At 37.5% G+C, this 19,819-nt stretch overlaps 1 protein-coding gene across 2 annotated transcripts; it reads right to left on the bottom strand.

Moving 5' to 3' along the window:
* Nucleotides 1–745: 745 nt before the first annotated feature.
* LOC306884407 (phosphatidylinositide phosphatase SAC2-like) lies at nucleotides 746–19,176 on the bottom strand. Of its 2 annotated transcripts, none has more exons than XM_079440230.1 (20): nucleotides 18,743–19,176; nucleotides 15,932–16,012; nucleotides 14,626–14,762; nucleotides 13,699–13,827; nucleotides 13,311–13,478; nucleotides 12,083–12,139; nucleotides 11,484–11,682; nucleotides 11,221–11,400; nucleotides 10,845–10,912; nucleotides 9,151–9,275; nucleotides 8,953–9,030; nucleotides 8,737–8,857; nucleotides 8,374–8,502; nucleotides 7,851–7,968; nucleotides 7,559–7,757; nucleotides 6,347–6,418; nucleotides 6,176–6,249; nucleotides 5,958–6,086; nucleotides 5,679–5,766; nucleotides 746–4,085 (listed from the first exon to the last, which is right to left on the bottom strand). In XM_079440230.1, exons 1-20 carry the CDS (start codon nucleotides 18,837–18,839, stop codon nucleotides 2,969–2,971), a joined length of 3,366 nt encoding a protein of 1,121 aa, XP_079296356.1. In that variant the 5' UTR covers nucleotides 18,840–19,176; the 3' UTR covers nucleotides 746–2,968. The 2 variants fall into 2 exon arrangements, with proteins under 2 accessions (XP_079296356.1, XP_079296355.1); XM_079440229.1 differs by having other exon boundaries at nucleotides 13,311–13,496; nucleotides 18,743–19,166.
* Between the last annotated feature and the right edge of the window lie 643 nt (nucleotides 19,177–19,819).

Here is a 19,819-nt window from a genome sequence, read left to right as displayed (position 1 = left end):
TATTGAGCTGCACCTGTACTTTAGTTGACATGAACAATAAGTACTTCTAAAGCAGTTGATTTTAGTTCATTTTAACATTTACTAATACATTAAAATAAAACGTGTTAATGCTATTTAATGGACCTAAGCTAACATGAACTAACAATAAGTTGTATTTTTATTAACCAACTTTTAACAAAGATTAATAAACACTAACAAATGCATTGCTTATTTTAGTTAATGCATTAACTAATGGGACCTTGTTATAACGTGTTACCAATTATGGGAATGTCAGTTGGCAACAGCAATATATTCTAACACTTAGGGACCTTGTTGTTCTGATGTATTACAGTGAATTAAAATCATGCAGTTAAAAACAGCTTTACAAGAAGGTTCATCAGCATGTTTAGAGTTAAAAATAGCAAAGGCCTGAAAGTGCCAGTGCTGACATGTTCATGTTGAATGTCTTGGGCAACGCAGCACCAGACTATTTTTCTCCATTATAACCTGACTGAAGGAGTCAAACCTCTCAGACTGCATCTGAATGCAAAGAATGTAATACAGTGTAGCTCTGAGCAATTAAGAGCTTTTCACTAGAAGGAGCCACATACTGACACTGTAAGGAGAGGTTACAGTGAGATCTGTGAGTGGAGTGCTAGAAAAAATAAAACATTCCTCGAGTGATATCTGCAGTGTTTGGGAAGAAAAAAAACTCTCCAACTGTTTTTGTAATTAAGGCTGTAAATGAATCAAATTCACATTTTTTGGTTTAAATATTTACTTAAAAATCCTCCCAGGCACATCCCATAACATTTTAAAATACAGCAGTTTACATTATTATTATTATTAACATAGGAAAATACTGGGGAATAAGCTTGAGAACATGAATTTTGAATAAATACTCTGCAATAAAATGTTGGGTACAATGGATGAAAACGATTCACAAACATTTATGGAGGACAACGTTCTCAAATGGAAAGAAGCTGAACATGATATACAAACAAGACTGTTAGACAAAATGTTATACGTTACATGTCAGTTCAGTTACAAACATTGAAAATAAAAAAAGTGGATTCAAAAGCACTTTGTGACAAATTGCAAGATGTTCGGGGAACAACCACAAAGGACAGTGCAAGTCTTTATGCATAGAAAATTAAAAATTCCTACATAACCAAAAACAATCTACCCCACCTCCAAAAACAAGAGGAATGTTTATCAAGATCCTCAGCATAAACCTCTGCCAAAGAACATTTCAAATTCAAAGCAAAGAACAGAGTGCAGTCCAGTGCATGTCATCTTAAATAAAAAAAAAGTCAGCTTACCACCAAAACTACTGCGCATGTATTTATCATAACAGCCACCATATATTAAAACTCAAGACGGTTTCAATCTCAGAAGCTTATCAAAACCACGTACCAGCTTCAGGAATGTCAAGAACCTTGTGTAACCCGCTGCCTTGCACAGCACTCTTATGCTACAGTACATGTGAGAGAAAGACGAGTAAGAAATGACGTGTGAGAAACAAAGCTCATGGTGGGTTTAAAGAGCTAACTGTGGCCCAAAGAACCGATAAACCAGCTCTAAAAGCCAATATGATGTTCACATGAGATCACAGCGTCTTATTCATACCTTTTGATATTATTTAGCCCATAAGATATTTAACTATTTCAGCATCTCTTGATACACAAAGATCAATCCCACAGGATCTGCACTTAAATAACAGTAATTAATGCATAATTAAACTAGGATCCACCGGATATCACCCAGCAAGGCTTGCTATTTTTTTTCCAAATTTACAATATATGGGGTAAGGCTTCAACAGATGATCTAATCACTTCTCAATTTGAAACCAAATGCCTTCAAGCCAAAGCAAATCTAAAAGATATAGCATAGATACTATAGACAGAAATAAATGTAACCTGAATGAAAACAGATTTATAGGTAGACTTGTCAAAAACCTGTATTTAGCTATTTGATAAGACTTGCTCATGCCATTTAATGAGTGCAAAACGTTGATAATCGTGGGTACCTTGCATCAGACCTGTGTCAAATACCAGTCAAAAGTCATTCTATATGCATACGGAGGTCCAGCAACAGCAAATAATTAATTTGAGGTTTTTACAGGTACTTGAAATCAGCCATATCCGCATATGAACGTCCCCCAATGTACAAGCAGACCATTTTAAGATATCAGCAGACCACTGTTACATTATCCCATCGCATACAACTGAAAAACAAGACAGATATAAAATTAAGACATAAGCCTCTCAAAATAAACTTGTGAAAATAAATAGTTGAGTCGTCTGCTAATGCTATGAAACGAATGTTTTGTTTGACAATGATTTAGTTGCATGATTGGATCAACAGAGACGTCTTGTTTCCATCAGCTATAATTATAAACTTAAGAGCATGTAAATATATTTCTCTGTCTATAAACATCTTAATTGGAGAGTTCTAAAGGAAACTGCTACAGTACTTACAATACTTTTTACAGTTGAATAATATAATTTGACCATAGATCCTACACAACTACTCTGGTCCTATTTTGGTATATTTTTATGACAAACACCACATCAAAGATATCCATATAATTGTACTGTCTGGTTGTCTAACGTGAAATATTAAGCCACCCACTGATAGATATTCCAATCGGGAAAGGTTTTAGTTACAGCTACCACAGCCAGTGAAATTTACTGCACAAATGGGGTTACATGACATATCTAGGTCTTGGGTCTCGACATGCAATAAAACTTGCCTGTCCTAATCTACCTCAGGGTTACTTCTTAACATGCAGACCAGCAATATAGAGATGTTTAGGATTCGACTTGGTCGAGTTAATCGTACTACTTACTACTCAACACTGGCTGTAAACTTTGGTTCGGTTAACGGGAGAGAAAAATAGGAGTGTGGCTTGACTTTTGTGAGCTTATGCTACCGTTACTGTACTGGAAGTCACGATCAAACGCTAAAAACACATCTGCTAAGCACGCTATATCTGAATGATCCTGGTCTGGCACTGTGTAAACATCGCTCGCAATTCGTTCTCTTGGGTTTCATTGACAGCGTCTGGTTCTGGGCTTTTCTGTACTTTTGCTACAGCAAAGTTGATGCCTTGGGTAAATCCAGCTTGGGTTAAACTAGCCACCTGCACCATGGAGCTCCTTATCTTCGCGAAGGGCGACACAACCCGGCTTCCGTTGCCGTCTGCGGGGGAGGGTCCTGTGACACCTTCCAGGCTCTTTTGTGACCCGCATGATGTGGTGGAGCCTGCAGGCTGAACAGTCAGGAGATTTGCCCCATGGATGGAGGACTCTACCTCAAGCTGGGATGGGCGAGGAAGCTGCTGTTGGGAATATGAAGACCCCAGCTTTGCTTCTGGAGCTGAGGGGGCTTGAGGCGCTTGCGGTTTGGGTGCTGGAGCCACTTCCTCAAACACCTCTATTGGTTTGATCTTGGCATCCTGGACGAATTGGTGGCAGTAAGCATCGATTGGTGTCCCGAAGTCAATCAGAATGGCTTCCTCAGCCACCGAAGCCGACCCAGGAGACTGGCCATCCGGGCCAACTGACAAGCTATCTGATGTCTTGTCATCACAGCCTGTGACTCGGATGACAGAGGGCACCGCAAGCTCGACGCTGCCAATTGACTGCGAGCGACTGCCAAGTCGTGGTGCAGATGCTACAATTCCACAGCTAGGAAGCACGTAGTCCACCTTTTCCCGAGAGCCTGAGCAAGGCTGCTCGTCAGAGTTGTATGAATCAGAATCGGAGGAAATCTCTGAATGTTTGTCATTAAGGTCTTTCAGGGCTGCGGAACCCATATTGCCATCATGAGTCTCTAAACTGCTGTCTGATTTCCAGAGGTTCATATGCAAGTTTGGTTTGAGGAAGTTCACTTTTACCTCAGGCTTTGAGAAGGTCCCCAGTTTCCCCAAGGGCTTGAAGTTTCCAATGTTCACGTTAGTCTTTGTCTGCTTCACTTTCTGGTTTAGTGTTGAAAACTTGTTCAAAAGGAAACTTTTGCCTTGAGCCAAACCAGACCCAAAGACTTGGTCCACGGCTTTCCCTTGTATTCCCATTATATCCTCGTGTGGTTTGCTGTGTCTCCTGAAACAAAGCCATTAAAAGCAAGATTAATCAAGAAGTCAATAATGATTCAGCACAATTTGGCTTTGTTCAAAAAGATCTTGATACGAAAAAAAAAACACACTAAAGGGTTAGTTCACCCAAAAAGGAAAAGTAGCCTGTGATTTACTCACCCTCAAACCATCCTAGGTGTATATGACTTTCTTCTTTCAGACCAATCCAATTGGAGTTATATTAAAAATTGTCCTGGCTATTCCTAGCATTATCATAGCAGTGGGTGGGTGTTTTTGTTCAAACGTCCAAAACACGTCAAATAAAGCGTGCACATCCATAATAAAACCTGCCTCACACTGCTCCGGGGCGTGAATAAAGGTGTCCTGCGGCGAATCCATGCATTTTTCTCAGAAAAATATCGATATTTCAAACGTAATAACACTTCTCTCTCACTTCATCTAACTGTGGTATGCAGAAGCCGTTCTGGGCAGATGACATAGGACATCGGCGTAGTGTGATTAGTGATGAACGTGAAGAGAGAACAAAACATGCCAGTCATAAATTAGAAGTACAAACCGAGGATTTGTAAAGAAAAAATGTTGAGTTGGCGCCGATAGCCTCATGGGCAGCACGTCGACATGTACCAAAGTTGCACTTCAGGCGTCCCGTGTTCAAATCCCGGCTTGCGGACCTTTCCTATCAAATAAATGGCAAAAACACCAAAAGTAAATCTTAAAAAAAATAAAAATAAAAAAAATGTCTGAGGATTTCGATATAAGCCAAGAGAAGACTAGTTTTCCTTGCTAAAGTAAGGACACTTTGCATCCTTAGCTCCTGTAAACAAACTCGCGAGACTACCATTTCTCAGAGGCACGCTCACGCACAACCCCGCCGGAACAGCTTCCGTGTATGACAGATAGCGGAAGTGAGAAAAAAGTGTTTATGTTTGAAATATAGATATTTGTCTTACAAAAATGCATGGATTCGCTACAGGAGGCCTTAATCCACGCCCCGAAGCCGTGTAAGGCACGTTTTATTATGGATGCGCGCTCTTTATTTGACGTGTTTTGGACTGTTGAACAGAAACACCCACTGCAATGATAACACTTGGAATAGCCAGGGCAATTTTTTAAATAACTCAGATTGGATTCGTCTGAAAGAAGAAAGTCATATACACCTAGGATGCCTCGAGGGTGATTAAATCACAGGATAATTTTCATTTTTGGGTGAACTAACCCTTTAAATCAGGGGTTCACAAGCCTGGTCCAAACCACCTTCATTAAAGAATTATATATTTTTTTGAGTTTCATGTTTTTTCATTCGTTAATTACTGTGAAGCAAGTTTAAACACCCAATACTAAAGTTTCACAGGAACCTACACAAGTTTGTGTCCAATGTGGACATGCTAGCAAAAAATTGCAGAAATTATCATATCCAGCCACATATAATTTTTATACAACAATCTGCACAAAGCAAAATATTTAAGATAATAAAAAATGTAATTTAGAAAACAGATTTAAGACCAAAATCCCCTGCAGTGTGAGCAAACTTGTGTCCTTAGTAAATCAGGTAAAAACCATCTCCTAGAAAAAGCTCACAAAAGTTTTTTTTTCCTTTTACCTCTCTAGTTTCTTCTCAACAACCTGGACGTCAAGCCCCATAGCTTGCTTTGTAATACAAAGCATTTCCGCAATGCACTGGAGTGTGTCTAAAATGCAAACAATCCAACAAGTACAGAGGAAAAGATAAATTATTTAACACAAACACAGAACCCTTCAAGCTACATCAGTATTCAGACTTACAAGTTATATCTTTTACCAACTTAACCCATAATGTCAATCACCGAATTACACAATACAGAACTAGAGGCACAACAAATCATGGTATCCCAGTACAAACCTTTTCCATCGTCTTCTGGATTTCGTGTGACAGCCCTCAGTGTATGGAAGTAACCACTCATCTCCCCGTTCTTATAGTGCAGCCGCATGCAGCAGTATTTAGGCTTTCCGAAAAGAGTCGGTTCTGGGCCTAAAAAGACCAACATTGGCAAACTGTCATGATATCATGGTATTTATTAGGACAAAAATTACACCCACAAGTTTATCAAAAGCTCTTACCAATTTCGATTTTTTCAAGTCCTTCTAAACTTAGTCTCTGATACTGGTTGACTTTGTCTGCCTCCTCATCATAGCTAAACAGCAACAGCAAAGTGGAATGGCATTACTAAACCAATGCCAAGAAAGACTTCTTATTTTAAAAACACAAACATTGGGAGAAATTGCACTTACTAGGCCACATAATATGCACAGTTGGACAACAGCAGAAGAACATCAACATCTTTGTGAGTGGCATCTATAAGACTATAAGAGGAAAAAGGTCAACACCTTGAAAGAGAGGCCCATAAATAGTACCATTAAACCCTGGGCATACAGGAAAAAGAGAAACAATGGACAATCCCTTGCAAAATGCATGAGATTTTATGAGAATTTAACCATAATATATCATGCTTATTTGAGTATATCTTGTGTGAAAATGACCTCATATAAGCATTACATATGGACAGAGTTAACCTTGTGTAATTTACAAAGACTCAAGATGATTTCAACCCAATCGGCAACCGTTTTCAGGCATCTTTCACCATGACCTACCACCAAAAAATGCTCAAAAGAATGGAGGCTCCCTCACCCAAACAGTTATTATTAGTGCTGTCAAACGATTAATCGCATCCAAAATTAAAGTTTTTTTTTTTACATAATATGTGTGTTTGTACTTTATCTATTATGTATATATAAATAAACACATACATTAAATATTTACATGTATATACATTTATATATTTATATTATAATTTTGTTATATTATATATAAATATATTTGATGTATAAACAACATTTTTCTAAAATATATACATCATGTGTTTGTATTTATATATACATAATAAATATACACAGTACACACGCATATATTATGTTAACAAAAACTTTTATTTTGGATGCGATTATTCGTGATTAATCATTTGACAGCACTAATTATTATATAACAAAACAGGAAAAAAACAATATGTGCAAGTACCTCTGAGCCACTGACAATAAACTGTAGGAGGAAGAGTAAACTAACAATATGAATTTTTAATCAAGCTTTATAATAGACCTTTAATAATACATCTCTAGCATTAGTTTTATTGTAATAATTTTAATTAATTTTATTCTTAAATTGTAATCAATATTTCCAAATAAAGGGAGAAAAAAAGAAAAGAAGATTGCACAATTAAGGGACTGTTAACACAGAATGCATTTTTGCATTCCACTGTGCTGCCTTGCTTTAAAAAAACTATTCAAAACCCTGTTCTTTTCATTCCACTGACCCGTGTCTTGCCTTTTTTTAACACAAAAACACATTCTGTGTGAACAGCCCCTTAATTTTCGGAAACGGCATCATACAATTTGCTTGAAATGAGAACTCTCTCCAAAGCACTGCATGATGATGTGGAGGGCTCTCACCTTGGATCACAGTCGATAAGTGCCCATCCACCATGAAACTTCTCATCATCAGGCAGTAGCATCTGCATGTATGTCTGCAGCAGGAGGCTGACCTGCTCCTGAGCTCCTCTTTGGCTCTCCCTCTCTTTCTCCTCCTGCTCTTTCTCTTTGCTGAAGATGGAGTACAGGTCTTCCGTTACTGGAAGGCCCATCATAAGGTCTGGGAGGAGCAGAAATACAGTACATGGCAGATGAGGCACCAGGCTGGGCTTTTAGCATTGTGTACCTAATATTGAGAATTTTTTATACTGACCAATGACGGCCTGTCTGTAGGCATCTCTGAAGCGGTTCAGATAGTAACGATTAGCTGAGTTCACACCATCCTTCATCACCCCCGTTAACTTTCGCTCTCCTGTTCGTGTGAAATCTCCCTACACAACAGATCGCACACATCAGAATAAGCTGACAAACTCTTTGGGTGTCATCACTGTCCTACATCAGTTATGTTATGAAACCAATAATTTTTACTCCTTAAAAAGACACTGAAGTTCCTCAAAACAAACAACAAAACAATATGGCTATATATGTAAAAATATTAAAAAATGTTTGTTTATATATAGAGATAGAGAAAGAATTATATAAAAAATTATATAAATATATATAATTGTAAGTAAAATGTATTTCAATTAATGTTGATGGATAGATGGATGGATAAGATAACTAGTTAAAAGATTGACTCGTCAATCTGCAAACTAGATACTACGTGCTGACAGATGGTGGTGTAAACGGGCAGTGGGGACAGCATAAAATCAATGGCAGGCATTTATTCTATTTACCTTTAGGGCAGCTGTGCCAGCATACTGACGGCTAATGGTGTCTCCATTGTTGGCCCACATCACCTGATAGATCCTGTAACACTTGAGGGGCAATGGCTGCTCGGGTGGCATTACACCAAGTTTTTTCAGCTGGAACCAAACAGATCAAAAGACTCTTTGAAATGTACCGGCATACTGAGAGCAGCTGAGTGAGGCAAAGACACTACACTGTACTGTGGGTGCAAAATGGCAGCGTTCCTACAAGACACAGTTTTATTTACACCTTAAGGCATTTAGCACATGATCTTATCCAAAAACAACTTTCATTTTTATGTGTGAATTTATCCGTGTGAGTGTTCCAATGTCAAAGGTGAATTTAAATACCTGCTGTTCCATGACCACGCGGGCGATAGCTGCCTGTACCACATTAGTCCTGTCCAAGCAATCCATGCAGTTAACCCGGAAGATACCTTCCTGTTGACAGATGACTCCTGCTTGGTCCACCCTATTTGAAAATCAAAGTAGATGGATATTACATTGCACATGATATTGACTAACTCACAAGCAGAATTAGGACTAAAGAGCAAATGAAAGACCCACCAGGCCCATCTCATGTCTGTGATAATGTCAGAGATGGCATCAGTGAGAGTCTGCACATTCTCAAACTTCATCCCTCGACTGGGAAGTGACAAAGAAGAAAAATTTGTAGATTTTTGAAGATTTGACCATAACATGTTCTTTTGTAAAAATGACAAGAATGGGCTGATTTTCAGATCATCACACTTTTGAGTTTCTTACCAGTGCTCATGGAAGTCGAATGAAACATATGTTAGGTTGGGATTATTGTACAGCAGCACTTGTTTGAGGTAAGCATCACCAATCATCTTCTCGCGTCCATTTTGGTCCACTAAATTAATAATCACCTGACGGGGGAAAAAATTCAGTGCTGAATTACTAAAAACTCTGTCATACTGAGGAAATGAAGTCTAATGCTTTTGTTATGGCTGTTATAGTTAATGGCTTGACAAACTCAATTAAATATGTTTAATTGAAGTTATTTGCCTAAACCATAGACATTCATTTTGACATTCTGACATAATTCCGTTCTGTGTCTGACTGGAACATTCCAATTTATTACAGAATTATTGCTTACACCACGATTCAAATGTTTACAGGCAAACACTGTTTGAAAAAATCTGTTTTTATTCAGCAAGGACACATTGACAGTAAACACATTTATAATGTTACAAAAACATTTCCACGTAAATATTAAGCAGTACTATTTTACTGTTTTTTTTTCTTTAGCACCCAATCAGCATATTAGAATGAATTCCGAAGGATCATGTGACATGGAAGACTGTTTTGCTTGTTTGTTTGTTTGTGTTTACCGCCATGCCAGCTTCTGTATTTTCATGGAGAGAGAAAAAATTCATGGCTAAATTATATCAGGTTTTTACAATTTATTTTTGTTTAAAAACTCTAAAACTGTATTTGGCTTAACTCTGTTAAAAATCTCTTCAAAATAGTTAACTGAATAAAAAAAAAAAAGTTCTTGCAGGGTTAAAACCAGCACAATCTAATAAAACATGCTTGAGGGTTAAAGGGTTTTTGGCAAAGAGAACGATCAGGGCTGCATTTCCCAAAGGCATCGTAAGTATGGATGCACGATACTGGATTTTTGCCCATATTTGAATAATTTTATTATTGGATGGGTCACAATATCCGATATGCCGATATTTTTCATCTCATTTTGGCCAATACCGATACCGATATATTTCCTTTTGTTTGGAAGCAACACCAAGTCTCTCCTGTGCAGAAATTACAAGCAAAATATTTTTAATTTTGGTTAGTTTTTAACAAGAACTTATTTGTTAGAATTAAATAATAATGAAGGTTTTGTGACAGTACATTGAAGCTTTGAAAATTACTATAAATAAACCAGCCAGTGTTGCCAATTTAGCTATTTTGTAGCTAGATTTAGCGACGTCCTCACCCCTTTTGAGACTTTTTTTAGGGACAAATATAGCAACTTCTTGGAGAAACCTTATCCAAGTTCTCATCTTGCCCACTGAGCTACATTCATCTTTATATAGATCAGTGAATTTGCCATTATGATGTCATCTAGTGACATTTAGCTACCAGTTTTAGCTACTTTCAAAAGAATATATTAAAATAGAAAAGTTGTAATAACATTTTACAATATTACTGTTATTACTGTATTTTTTATCAAATAAATGCAGCCTTGGTGAGCATAAGGTGTCATTAGTGTCATTATATATTATACACTATATATTTTACTATGAATGTCATCCACACATGCCAGTAATTACACATTTGTAGTCTAAAGGAACAGAATGCATTAACTATGAAGAAAATTGTGAGATTAATCATGTTTATTCTTTTAAATTGATTAACAGCTCTACTTTTTACACTACTATAAATAATATTAGGATTTCACTTGCTGAAATTGTTATATTTTAAACACATCTTACCAGTTTTTTGTAAATCTGAACTTGCTGTTCAAAGTGAGAAGCAAAATAAGGCATAGTTTCCCTCTCGCCTGCAACAAAACACATCTGTGAGATAATATCATGTACGAAACAGCGCTGCAGGAGGATCACAGTAAAGCTCTGAATTATCACCACTGAGCCAAAACATTTCCTCCGAGCACTATGTTCAATCAAGAAACCATGAAAAGCATGCCAATTCCACACCTGACGCTATTCACAGGACAAAACATTTCCAAACAATGACTACACTGATGCATCACAGTGATAGCTAGTAAATAAACAGAAGTGCTAGACTGTGCTGTGAGTTAGATCTCATTTATGATTTGAAGAGAGAATCGATTACACAGATACACCCCACCTTTCTCTATCCGAGGTCTGGGGTTGTAGCGATACCCAGCTTGGCTCCAAAACACAGGGACAGAGCCTCGGGTTTGTACAAAGGACAGCGTGTGACTGTGCACATGGATTAGCTGCTCCGTCTCCACATAGTTGGCCACGTGTCCGTCAGTATCCACGCCCCTCCGCTTGTAGCGCATTCCTTCAGTGGAAATCATGATGATATTATTACACTGACAGCACGGTGAGTAAATATGAAACACCTGATTGTATTAATTAGTGCACCTGCACGGTGACGGCTTCGTCTGGAGATGAGAGCCACAGTGAAGCGTGGGTGAATATCATCCACACAGGTGGGCTCCTGCAGAGGTGTCTCTGGGCTGCTCCTCTCTTCATCAGAGGTCTCGTTATAGTTCACCACCAGCTCCTCCACCTGCACGAAGCCTTGGATGATAGGAATCACCAAAAAGTCCACTTGAGGCACCTGCAAAATAGGACATCTTGTATTATCACCATTCAGGGCTGGTATGGAAGCGTGGTTATGCCAATGAATAACTGTGTAATGTAACTCCCTGTTACACGTTACATGTACTTACTATTATAATAACTATAAATGCATAATTACATTCAAGTAACCCTAATCATATAGTAAGTACATGTAGTTAATATCACTCAGTGCTTAAATGTCTACACTGTAACAAGGACACCTTAAAATAAAGTGTAACCGAAAAAAGTTATAATTATGAAATAAAAAGTGGAAATTACTTTTTCGTTTTTTATTCCACAGCAGAAAAAAAACAGTTGCGAGATGTAAACTTGTGACCTGTAATTATGAGTTTATATTAGCAATTTTGAGAAAACATTTGAGAGAAACAGTTTTGCACCTGCAAGTCAATGAGGTCTTTGATCATATGCTTGTTCCAGAAGAATTTATCATCCACCTAAAAGGAAAAAAAATATGTGGATCAGTATTCTGTGTGTTTGTCAGATGGTAAGTGTAAATGTTTGTTTTATGGTCTTTTTATTAGAACATACAGAGAAACGGGACCTGGGATTGTAAAATAACCTTTTTAAAACTGGCGAACCAGTGTTATTTTAGTATTATTTACAGATTATTATAGTACTTTTAAAATGTGCTTTTATTTTTATATTCTCAGTTTTCATTTCAATTTAAGGTTAAGTTTTAGTAGTTGTGTTACATGCTTTTGTAATTTTTATTCATTTGTTTTAAAATATTTAGATTTTATTTCAGTTTTAGTCATTTCAGTATATCAGTGTAATTTTTCATCTAATATTTATATGTATAGTTTATTTCAGCTTTATTTCAAATTATCAAAAACAATTTCAATAGTTTTAATTTGAATTAACAATAACAACACTGTGGTGACTCACTCCCTACCACTTCCTTCATTTTGTCTTTGTTTGTTGTTTTAATTTAGCTGCATCTCCAGAAATAACAGATACTAATTTATTAGTACTTGACTATTTATCCAGGAAGTGTCTAAAGATAATAATCTATTCTTTACGAAATGAGAAATGAAGCTTGGCTATAAATGTATTTTTGCATCCTGTATGTGTGGGACGAGTGTAAAAGAGTGAGCCACATCGTCACTCAAATAAACTCAACCATAGATGTACTAGATGCATCACGAGCGAATGTTTCTATGGGCCGCTATACATAAGCCGTCCGCCATATTACAGCGGTGAACTTGACGTCAATCACCATAGTAATCACTGAATATTCGAAAGATGCCACAATCCTGCACAGAACGGCTCAACGGCTCTCTGCGAACCTACGGTATGGTGAATGACGTCAAAAATACCGTTCCAAGATGGCGGTCGCATCTACGTGCCTGGAGCGGTCAAATAGGGTGTCTATATATGTCTATGAACCAAACGGTCTAAAGTATTTAACTGTTACCAATTTAAATAATAACAGACATTTTAAATCTATTATTATTCTTAAGTCATTCTTTTGTCATTCTCTCTTAATCTGTTGCTCACTGAAAAATGGAAGTTAATAAATGTCTTGTTACCACAACCTTAAAAACTCTCACTGTAGACAATGTAGGCCTAACTTTTAATATATGCAACAATAACTCAGCCTCTCACCTTTTTCCACAAGGGCTGATCTGACTTGCCTAACTCTCCCTGTCGCTGGACTGTATTGGTGAGGTCATAGGTCAGACTATAGTAAAATGAATCCGAGTCCATGAATATCTTATAGAGCTCATCAAGCAGCCGCCTCTCCAGACGTTCCTTCTCTTTATTCTCTTTGACCTGAAAGGCAGGGGAATACTGGATGGGAGTGAACAAACAAAATGAGGTTAAAGAGACAATACTAAGTTAAAAAGATATCAATTTATGGAGGAATCAGGAGGTTCTGTTTTTACATCAACCATACTACCATGTCAAAATACAAACAGATTAATTAAAACAGGTAGAGTTAGTCTCAAAATGATTGGTATTGATATCAATGATTTCAAAACAACCCATCAACCTTTTTCTTGATGGGAACAGCAACATTAGATTTGATCTGACTCAGGGTCTTCAACAGGAACTTGGACTCGTCCGGTGACTGGGTGATTTTCTCTGGTTTGTCGATTCCAAAATGATGCTTTTTACAGAGCTAAATGTGAAAGAGCAAAAGAATAGTTGACCATTTTGCTAATGCTAACTATCTGCTGTCATTACTAACAAAGCTAAATAGTTCAATTTGTACCTAGGTGGCAAATCTACAACCATCTCTGTTTCCCTGCTCAAAGTCCATCTGAAAAAAAGCTGCTACATTAATTCCTGTAATTAAAACCGAAAGGGTGCCAAGATGTGCACTAAGACTAGCCTGATGCTGATGCCAGAGTAAATTCATGTGCCCATAAAACAGAAAGCTGAAATCAAACTACATAGACAGGCTGCTACGCCAAAGTTATAGAGGGCAATTATTCTGTGATAAACTACTGAAGTAGAGATAGCGAGGAGAATGGATTACAGTGACCTCTGACTGTTTCACTTACATGGTTAAACATCTCCTCTAAATCCCAAAGGCTCTGCTGAGAGACTGACTTCTTAGAAACATCACGCTTCCTCTGGAACCCCTTAGAAACACACACCACTACTCTTGCACTAATTGTGCGTCAACCATTTACTACACAAGAGGGCTGAAATACCTAAAGTCTTGGCCTAAGTGTCAACTGGGCGCACTAACAAGTTCGGAATTGGGGAAGAAGTTCTGTAAATTCTATCATTAATGTCTACCAACTAGGATAATGACAAGAAAAAACTGTTTAAATGTTAGAGCAACACATCTATATGATGAAATGTAATTGTTAATGTACCTAAGTTCATTATTATAACTTGTGTCTTCTATACCAAGTTAAATCAAATCCAGCACGGAGAACATTTGAACAAAACAGTCAGCATTAATCACCTCTAATTCCAGATCCTGTGGTTCATCCTCTGAGAGTGGAATGACTACAATCTTAGTGATCTTGTAGACTTTATGGTCTCCTGGCAACTGGCCCACCAGTGCTTTCTGGCGAATCAGAATCAGGCCCAGAGGAAGATCTGCCCAAAAAAATGAAGGGGGGGGGGGGGGGGGGGGGGGGGTGTGTGTCATGAGTACAGAGTTCCACACCTCATTTTCCTGCTCTATCCGGCATGATTCATTCCTATGGCAAACATTCTCATAACAATGACTTCAAAGACATTTGCACTGAAGTGCGATGCAGTCATACTTTCACTGACAAGTTAATGTAAATCAATAGATAAAAGCGCACTGTGAGGGAGGCAACTCTAAGATGTTTGGGTGGAAAATTCAATGAGGACAGCCTGAGCTCTTTGTAGGAACGGTGCAAGGAAATATCAGGTTTGCCCATTGGATTAGGTTACAACGTAAAGCATGCACAATATGTACCTACAAACTCATGTGGCTCATTTATCTGTGCAGTTTGATCCGAAAAACTGCAACCAAGCATGAAAGGTCAACCATTTATTTTATTCATCAATAACAGTACAAAATGCACCATGCATATAGGCATCAGTGGGGGTTTCTCTGAAAAAGGAAGAGAGACCGACATTATAATAACATTATTCATTATATAAAGTGAACCTGTTAACAACGGACAGAGGTTGACTTCTCATATCAGCCACTGAATGGTGAAATGAAAGTATGATTCATGCCATCATTTCACTTCTGTGGAAGAAAATCCCTCAAGACCTTCCTTTTTAATGTAGTGAAAATCATTTGTTTAGTTAACTGGTCTGTATGGAAATGTATGTCTCTGAGGATTATTTATGAATCCACAATATTTTTTGAATGAGGTACGCTATAAATACCATGGCATGTAAATATGGCAATCTTTCAACACCACTGTATTTAACCTGCTAAAGCTACATCACAACAGCTGGGCAACAAAGCACTGAAAGACATTTAGCAATAACAAAACAATAAGAAACCAAATTAAGCTGACATTTCTGGTGCAGGAGCTGCCTTTCATTATGTTAAAAATTAGTCTCTGGTACCCAGTTTCGTCCTGCTACAAAGTGAATTACAGTAAAAACTAAATGGAAGCAATCATATCTTTTATTAAATCAATTAAAAATGAATGATATTTTACAACATTAGACGTCTGTTTTAATCCAAGAGTCACCAAACTTATTGCAAACATTACAGTGAAATATGGTATTCTCATCCTTGATACAGTAAATATACTAGGTCTGATGATTAGACTTACCAGCATGAAGCTGTATTTTTCCAATAATACCTTCTACAAGGCCCAGACAGACAGGATTCCATGCTAGCAGCAGGTCAGTTGCTGAAAGGAGAATGAAAATTAAAGTGTAAGTGTTCAAAATATATTTTTTCAGTTCCTAATATATATTTTTATTTATAATTATTACACATACACATTAACTTTATTGTATATTTATTATTTTAACACAAATTTGTATTTGTTTTTTCAGTACTGCATCTGGGACAGAAGAACTATCAGAGTTTCATTTGACTATCCAAGGTTATGTGGCTGCTCACAATTAAATCGCAAAAAAATTCTCAAATCTGAACCAGGTTCCTGACAATGCTGACTGCTGACTTCACCAACTTGCTGAGTAGCTCCTCTTAAAAGCTGATTGATTGGCATCACCTGCATTGTTAGGAGTGATGTGCAGCGTCTGAAATGTCATGTGCAAAGACAGCATTTTTTGTGGACCGTCTGAGAGTATGATAGCGTTATGGCTCCTAGGATGATCTGACAGAAATTCCGTTTGGAAGCAGATGCTCTCTGTATTGTTACCACTGTCCTGCACTCAACCATCAGATGTTCACAGCCTGATGATGGATGGGTGGAAGCTGGATGAGCTGCATCATGAAGTTGCCAAAAACCCTCCATAATGACCATGAGCTTGGTACTGGGGATCATTTCAGTCTCATGGAAGATCTACTAGGCCATGAAAAGCTGGTACATCCATGGAGTTGAATTATGTCTTGGTACAAAGAAATGACTTAATGTGAGCTAACAACAAATACTAATCATTTCTGTAATTACAATTTGTAAATACATTAATGTGATATTACATGTGCCTCTAATAGAAGTTTGAAGAGGATACCCTTTAATTTGACATTAGGAAGTGTGATTTTGGATTATAGATAGATTTGTGTCTTCATTTCACAAGCCATTAATTGATAGACTGGAGTTGTGTGGATTACTTGTGGATTATTGTGATGTTATATCAGCTGTCCGGACTCTCATTCTGACCACCCTTTCCCTGCAGAGGATCCATTGGCGAGCGAGTGATGCTACAAAATTTTCATTTTTGTTTGAACTATTCTTTAATCTGACACACTAAACCAACTGGGACTGAAATAATAAACAAAGAAGTAAGTACTGTAGTGGTATAACCTCACCCAGGCACGCTGGAAACTGTGGCATGATGCATATTGTTAGGAATTCATTTAAAAGAACCGAGACTGTATGCATCATGCATACAGTGGAAACCCTTATCCAGTTAAATAATGGAACAGCACTGCAACCTAAACCCGATCAGCCTGGCTGCATGCACATGGGTAAAAACAGCTAGAACTCATCCAAATCTTCACAGGTGGAAGTTTCCCTGACACTCGGAGAGATGGACTACCTGCCTATCAAGATCTAGACTAGATCTAGACAAGAGATAAAACAGGTGTGGATAGGTAAATATTTTAAAGGTTAGATGAACAGAAGTGTAACAAAGGTTGCTGTGTGAGTGTAAAACAGTGAGCATGCAAATCTTTTGGTTTAAAAAAAAAATGTACAAGACACATTAAATAATTTCTGGTAAAATGCACACAATGCATACAATACACAGGAGATATGTCAAAGTTGTGTCTGTACCTAGTAAATAATTTTTTTAAAGCCTGGGCAGAAAATTCTCATTTGACTATCTACTGTGCCTGCGTTTTCTCTCCAGAAGGACACTCACATGTCTGACCCTTACTTTAACCATCGCCATTTAACTGTGTAACTATATAGGCCTAATTCCCCTGTGCGACATCTAACAGCAATAGCCCTGGCCAGCATATTTATAAATACATCAACAAAGGACATTTAAATATTTATTTTCATTTTGGTTTAATTAAGGCAGTTTGGCTGTCATTTGTAAGCCCTGTAAATTGATTAAATAATATTATGATTCAAAGATTGTAGCCTTCACCATTGGGAAAGTGTAATGGCAAACTGGGCCCAAAGATTATCACAATATCAAACAGATAAATTTTGCTGCAGAAATAAACAAAATATATATTATAAAACATACTATATAGAAATATGCATTTTTATGGTATTATTTCACTCAAAATTGAAAATTCTGTCATTGTTTACTCACCCTCATGTTGTATGACTTTTTTCATTGGAACAAGAAAGGAGATGTTGGGCAGAATTTAGAGAATAAAAGGCTTTCACTATTCACTTTCATTATGTGGAAAAAAGAGATGAAATGGAAGTAGTCATAACGGAGTCTGACAGTGCCTAGCATTCAAACATATCCTGAGGAAAGTCAGTCATACAGATTTGGAATAGCATGGAGAGTACATAATGACAGAATTCTCATTTTTATATGAACTAGCCCTTTAAGATTCTCAAGCTGACATCTAAACGCCCTTGACCAAAACATACAAACCCTCGAACCCCAAATGACGTAGTAAGAAAAAGCCTTTTTAGGCAAGGCATCCGATCAAATCATCTGAGGTTTGCACTGACACGCCGCTGCTTTGAAAGTAGGGCAATGAAAACACAACAACTGGGCATCTTTCAGACAGCCGCCTCGCTCGACAAATATATGAAACTGACATTTTCATCTCTTGAACGTCTATACAACTTCATAATGATTTTGAAGAACCAACTTCTCCTGAAAGGAGCATAAATCCCTCAATTTATCTGTTTTGGAGCAGCATATCGTGTCAGTCAACTATTATGCACGAGAAATGGCAACAATGTAGACAGTGAAAACGGAAACATTGAAACACATGTACGCTGTATAAGAAAGTGATGGAGTTACAATGAAAGCATTACCCGGTCTCACGGCCATAGATCCATCCTTCCTGCTGCACCACAGCGCGTTATCTCCGCTCTGGAGAATATAATGATCTTTAGCTTGAAATAGCTCCATGTTCACCAAAACATACGAGCTTCCCGACACCACACCGCTGGATTTGTTCCCGATCCGAGAAACGAGGAAATGAAGCAGCTCGCTTTTCGTAGTCCACGGGCAATCCCAATAGACGCCAGCTAACCTGCTAGCTGTGTACTTGAGTAAACGTTTATAATGATCTGATAAAGCATAGTGTCTCTATATCAGCTACTGGCCGATCATCGAAAATGAATCGTCGGTGCATTTAATGTCAGTTTAATAAGGGCGATCATGTAGTTCGGAAATGTGCCATCGGTCTAATATTTTCCACTGAGGGGTGCAGCAGCGACTGAAACAATTTCCTCCAGTTATACACACACGTGACTTCCTCCGTCACACCGAGCAGTTCATCTGTGACACCTGCAGTACTTTTTTGATGTATTGTTTTATGTTAGATCGTTACTTTGCAATTCTATTTTGGATACACTTGTATAACTGATGCCATGTTTGAATGGTTGTAAAAGTTGGCATTATTCTTGATAAATTAGTTCCGTGGGTCTAAATAAGTTCAATTATACTACGGGGCCGTTGAATGCTTGAATCTGATTGGCTGACGAACTTTCTAAGGTGTGCAATTTTTTTCAGGGAAAGCACGGCGAACGTAATTCCAGGCAGCTCTTGACCGCATTACAGTTCTGTATCACTTCAGTTATAAAGTTCTCTATTATAGATCAGTGGTTATTTCAAAGGTGTGTGTGCCAAATGAATTGTGTTCTTTATCATTATTGTGCATCAAATGATTGAATGAATGAACGTTCCAACTTAAACTGTAAATCTTAAGGGCTTTGGAGCACAGACTTAAATCTGGTGTCCTTTTAAAGACCACACTTGGTTAAGTTTACTGTTATGAAAAATGCACAAAAATACTATTTTCAAATTTTATATGAATAAAATACATCTACAGTTGTGTTCCAAATTTGAGGTTGATATCACAAAAAAGAGCATTCATTAAGATTTTT

The sequence above is a fragment of the Barbus barbus genome (genome assembly GCF_936440315.1).
Source record: "Barbus barbus genome assembly, chromosome: 18".
NCBI classification, from domain to species: domain Eukaryota; kingdom Metazoa; phylum Chordata; class Actinopteri; order Cypriniformes; family Cyprinidae; genus Barbus; species Barbus barbus.
The sequence above is the reverse complement of the archived record's forward strand: the minus strand, read 5'-3'. Positions and strand labels throughout refer to the sequence as shown.

Bases quoted from the DNA above. Each gene is read 5' to 3' on its own strand.
- LOC306884407 (XM_079440229.1), bottom strand. From the start codon at position 18,839: ATGGAGCTATTTCAAGCTAAAGATCATTATATTCTCCAGAGCGGAGAT. The intron at 13,497-13,698 runs GTTGATGGGTTG...ACTCCCATCCAG, and splicing joins CTGTTCCCATCAAGAAAAAG to TATTCCCCTGCCTTTCAGGT. The intron at 6,087-6,175 runs GTAAGAGCTTTT...TGGTCTTTTTAG, and splicing joins ACTTGAAAAAATCGAAATTG to GCCCAGAACCGACTCTTTTC.